The 5801-nt window shown below is 31.7% G+C and overlaps 1 protein-coding gene across 1 annotated transcript; it reads left to right on the top strand.

Annotated features, from left to right (window-relative positions):
* Positions 1-3959: 3959 nt before the first annotated feature.
* LOC141691398 (mitogen-activated protein kinase kinase 7-like) lies at positions 3960-5066 on the top strand. The gene has a single exon (XM_074496140.1). It carries the CDS (start codon positions 3975-3977, stop codon positions 5064-5066), a length of 1092 nt encoding a protein of 363 aa, XP_074352241.1. The 5' UTR covers positions 3960-3974.
* Positions 5067-5801: the final 735 nt, after the last annotated feature.

Raw genomic sequence — 5801 nt, 5'->3', positions numbered from 1 at the left:
ACTGCACTCAATATTTAACAATATTAGTTTAAGAATTTATGTAATTAAAAAATTAATTTGTCCAAGTATAATATAATGAAACAAAAAATATATAACTTTTTAATTAATTTAATCAATCGAGAAAAAGCGGTCCATTATCCTTATTAGTGTACTGTGATCGTAAATTAACAGTATTTTTTCATAATTAATTTTATTATCAATGAAAATGTAAAAATTAGTGTTGAAATCGATTCCCATATCGAATGTCTAAAAACCAACATATAGACATGCGTCTATATTTCATTTTATTGATATTGATGATTCCCTTTTATGGATAACAATTTTATTTTATATTTTTTATATCAATAAATTCAAACATGGGAAAGATATCATTTTTGGATTATAAAAATGGTAAATATCATGACTTTCTCATTTTCAACTATTTTTTTGTTTAAATGTATAAAAAAATAATTAATACATAAAAATTTGAGAAAATAAAGTATCACACGATAAATTTGAGACTTTAGAAAAATATATTCAAATAGTTGGTTATTAAATAAAATCAAGATAATTTATAAGTACGTGATTATTATTTAATGTTGTTGATCAAATGTTATTTATTAGCATGTAAAAGTAAAATATTTACTTATATACACATTCCCGAGGTGAACTAAATAATTTACATATTTTTATAATTAATCACAGTTCGTTAATAACCACTCATAAAATATTTTTTCAAATTTAAGATCTTCTAACCCATTGATCTTGAAATGATAATAGTAATGATACACAATAGAAAATTTTACGTTTTTATTTTACCTAAATACAATTTTTTATTTAATTATTAACTGTAACAGCCCGCACTTTTGGACCATTAAATCTAAATCAAAACTAATATAAAATCCAATTTACTAATCCACAATTCAATTACAAAGGAGACTATTACAAAAGCGCAGCTAACGGAAACCCAAAATTTAATATACTCCAATCCTAAGTCCTCGAACTCCAATGATTTCTAACTCGAATCTTATACGAAACCTGAAATTGTAAGTAATGAGCTATACAGCCCAGCAAGAAAACAATCGATTCAACTAGTAGGCCAAGTAACATGAACACATATAACAAAATACGATAATCTATACGATACGATATACGAAACAAACAATTTTGATACACTTTCTTATTCTTATTCTTATTCGATACACACAATACACATAGCACATAGACAACAATAATTCCAAAATCAATAACTCATGCCAAGACCACTACAACCCGGTGATAACGATCCTAAATTTTCTGAAAACTGTCACTACAATCCGGTGACTGCGGTCCTAAGTTCTTATTCGATATTTTCACAAACCATGGCACAAATCAAAGATCTCAAATTATCGTCTAGACATCACATATACACATCGATACATATTCTATATCACATAATAATATCAAATATATGATCACTTAGCCCAAGTTTTGATAATCAAATATAAACGCACAACACACAATTTTGAAAATACTAGCAAGATTGATCGAAAACTTACCTCTAAACCTGACTAGATCTGAATTTACTTTTTGACCCTCTAAAAGACGTTATCATGAAAAACACGAAGCAGGAAAGTTGTAGAGAACGAAAAGAGCTTTCCGAAAAGTCCAGGATCACTGAATTCTGACTTAAGATGAATTTTCTACGAATTTTACAAGACTGCTGAATTTTATGAATAAAGACCTACGAATTTTAATGATTAAAACGAGGAAGACGAATAGAATGTATTTATAACGATACAAAACCCTATTTCTTAACCTACAAGTTATCCATATTAAAATCTGATCCAAATTTTAGGCCCATTAGTCTAATTAAATTTTAAATCCTAATCTTAATCAAATTTTAATACTTTTTTCTATTATTCTATTATTAATCGAATTCTAAAAAAATTACGGGATATTACATACTACCCTCCTTAAAAAGAATTTGGTCCCCAAATTCACAACAATCCTAAAGTTCGAGACACATCTACCCCCTGATCTACCAAAGGTCAAACTATGGTCCACAAGATCGAATCCTAGGGAATGTACTAGTCCCATACCTAATACACTCCGAAAGACAGCCTGCTCTGATACCAACTGTAACAGCCCGCACTTTTGGACCATTAAATCTAAATCAAAACTAATATAAAATCCAATTTACTAATCCACAATTCAATTACAAAGGAGACTATTACAAAAGCGCAGCTAACGGAAACCCAAAATTTAATATACTCCAATCCTAAGTCCTCGAACTCCAATGATTTCTAACTCGAATCTTATACGAAACCTGAAATTGTAAGTAATGAGCTATACAGCCCAGCAAGAAAACAATCGATTCAACTAGTAGGCCAAGTAACATGAACACATATAACAAAATACGATAATCTATACGATACGATATACGAAACAAACAATTTTGATACACTTTCTTATTCTTATTCTTATTCGATACACACAATACACATAGCACATAGACAACAATAATTCCAAAATCAATAACTCATGCCAAGACCACTACAACCCGGTGATAACGATCCTAAATTTTCTGAAAACTGTCACTACAATCCGGTGACTGCGGTCCTAAGTTCTTATTCGATATTTTCACAAACCATGGCACAAATCAAAGATCTCAAATTATCGTCTAGACATCACATATACACATCGATACATATTCTATATCACATAATAATATCAAATATATGATCACTTAGCCCAAGTTTTGATAATCAAATATAAACGCACAACACACAATTTTGAAAATACTAGCAAGATTGATCGAAAACTTACCTCTAAACCTGACTAGATCTGAATTTACTTTTTGACCCTCTAAAAGACGTTATCATGAAAAACACGAAGCAGGAAAGTTGTAGAGAACGAAAAGAGCTTTCCGAAAAGTCCAGGATCACTGAATTCTGACTTAAGATGAATTTTCTACGAATTTTACAAGACTGCTGAATTTTATGAATAAAGACCTACGAATTTTAATGATTAAAACGAGGAAGACGAATAGAATGTATTTATAACGATACAAAACCCTATTTCTTAACCTACAAGTTATCCATATTAAAATCTGATCCAAATTTTAGGCCCATTAGTCTAATTAAATTTTAAATCCTAATCTTAATCAAATTTTAATACTTTTTTCTATTATTCTATTATTAATCGAATTCTAAAAAAATTACGGGATATTACATTAACATTTCATATGGAAATAATAATTGTAATGCTAAAAAAAGTTCACTTAACTTTCATATAAATAAATTAACGTAATATTTAATATATAATTAATTGGGGTAATTAATTATCATAATTATGTTATTAAATGTTAGAAAAATATTTAAATAATAATTTCATAAAAATGAGAATTAAAAAAAAAGTAGCTTGAATTTTTTTGAAAATTCGCCACTCTTCTGCTATTACAATATATATAGAAATGATTTTTTTTTAATTTTGAAAATTGGAAATAATATTAGGGCCAAATAGATTGACGGGACAAAAATATTTGTCAAAAATCATCCAATAGAATAAATTTGATGAGATAAAGGGTTTATCAATTGTCATACGAGGTTCTAGTTAGATCATTATTTATGTCATATAATTAAGCACAGTTGAGATTCGAGGAAACAAATTTTTTTTATGAATATAAAGATTTATTTCATGGATTAAAAGATAAAGAAATAAAAGATAAACTTCTGAGTTCTGACCAAAAAAAAAAGTTAAACTGCTCTTGCGCAGTTGCTTGTAATCCACGATAAGACAATACCTCTGTCCGAAGCAGGCAGGGAGTTTAAAATCCTATTGCTATTTGAAAATTACACCAAGATATCAAACTCCAAATTCCTTTAGGAATCTGTAATTGCACTTGTATTAACTCTCACTGTAACCCTAAATCATATTAAGAACTTGTATAAATACATTATTAAGCAATATTGTCTAATCTGTTAAGCAAGTTATCATAGAAACTTTGTGCAGCCATGGTTCTGAAGATTAAGCCAATTCAGTTACCACTCCTAATCTTCCCCACCACTTTTACCACAAGTTACAGCACTAATAAACCTGCTGTTTCCTCCCTATCTCAACTCGAAAAACTCGAAACACTTGGCCGAGGAAGTAAGGGCGTTGTGTACAAAGTTATAGACAATATTACACGTGATGTCCATGCATTGAAAACCTACAACAACTCTGCTACTTGTGATGAAGTTCTTGGTGAAATTAACATCCTCGAGTCTATGGATTGTCCCTATATCACAGGGTTTCATGGTACTGTTTATTCCGACTCCGGGGATGGATTTATGCCTATTCTGATGGAGTACATGGAGGGAGGAAGTCTTGAAAATCTAGTAAAGATTAATGGAACATTGTCTGAAAAGATAATAGTCGAAGTAGCAAGACGAACGCTCAAGGGGCTTGATTATTTGCACAATACTAAACACATTGTGCACTGCGATATCAAGCCTGCTAATCTGCTTGTTAATCACAATATGGAAGTAAAGATAGCAGATTTTGGAGTTAGCAAGTTGATTGATTTGACAAGTGATCAGCGTCAAATATTTTCGGGGACTACTGCATACATGGCTCCTGAAAGATTTGATTCATGTGCTTTTGGTGATGATCTAGATGTTTTTGCGGGAGATATCTGGAGCTTAGGATTGACGCTCATGGAGATATATAATGGCTATCATCCCTACCATGCCCCAGACGGAAAACCTAAGACGAATGATTTTGATTTGATTTTTGATGTGTGCTACGAAGATTGTCCTACGTTGCCCGAAGAGGCCTCTCCTGATTTTCAAGACTTTGTTAAACGTTGCTTGGAGAAAAATCCTAGTAAGAGATGGAAGGCGCACCAATTGTTAACTCATCCGTTTCTTAACAATAAAGCAGATAATCAAAAAGACGACGCTCCAATTGCACAAGACAGGCATACTGAATTCGAAGAGCAGACTGGGTCGCAGTACACCTCCGATGTAGTGTCTGTGGATATTAAACAGGGGAGGAAAAGAAAAGCAAACACGGAGACACAAGAGTACGCAAAAAGAGTTAAAAGACAAGATAGTCAAGTATGAAGGTTTGCCTAAGCCTGAATCTAGTTAACCAAGCAATGAGCCCAGCATTGAAGACCTACGATTTTTGCAGATCTCATGAATATGCATCTGCTGATTTTTAAGACTTTAAACCATAGATGGCCTCGCTACCATTACTAGAACATTGTTTTCATTGAACTAATTATGTAACTATGTACATACTGGTTTTTGAAGATGTGAATTTTTCAGGAACTAATTTCAAATTGTTGTTTATTCTATTATCTAACACTTGTTAATTGAATCTTGACTGCTGGGAACTTCATATTGCAAGTGTAGATGAAAAGACAGCAATACAAAGGACGGACCTTATTGCGTCCTGTTAACTTGTAAAGATGTAAGATACATGATACAGGTGCTAGAAAGACTTGCTTCCATTCCAAAGAAAAAGCTCCAGTGCAGTACCTGTTTGATTAAGAAGAAGAGAATATGAGTGATGATGTTTACAATGAAAAGTTCAATTATATTTATACTGAGTAATAGCAATGCTGAAAACAGTTTCATAAGTCCATGCTAAATACTGACAAACAACATAAGAGGCAAACCTCTTGCTTGTTACTGAACCTCTCGACAGCATCAGAAGCATATAGAAGTGTTTGGTTGGCTTTTTCAAAGAGCCATATACCTTTCCCCCTTACCCATCACCCAAGCATTATTGTGTGCTCAAATGCATATTTCTGATTCTGTCTCCCACTTGGCTCTGGCGCCCTTCTCCAACAA

This window comes from Apium graveolens, chromosome 10 (assembly GCF_009905375.1).
Source record: "Apium graveolens cultivar Ventura chromosome 10, ASM990537v1, whole genome shotgun sequence".
Classification (NCBI taxonomy): Eukaryota; Viridiplantae; Streptophyta; class Magnoliopsida; order Apiales; family Apiaceae; genus Apium; species Apium graveolens.
Note: the sequence above shows the minus strand (reverse complement) of the source record. Positions and strands in the feature narration are given on the sequence as shown.

Bases quoted from the DNA above. Each gene is read 5' to 3' on its own strand.
- LOC141691398 (XM_074496140.1), top strand. From the start codon at position 3,975: ATGGTTCTGAAGATTAAGCCAATTCAGTTACCACTCCTAATCTTCCCC.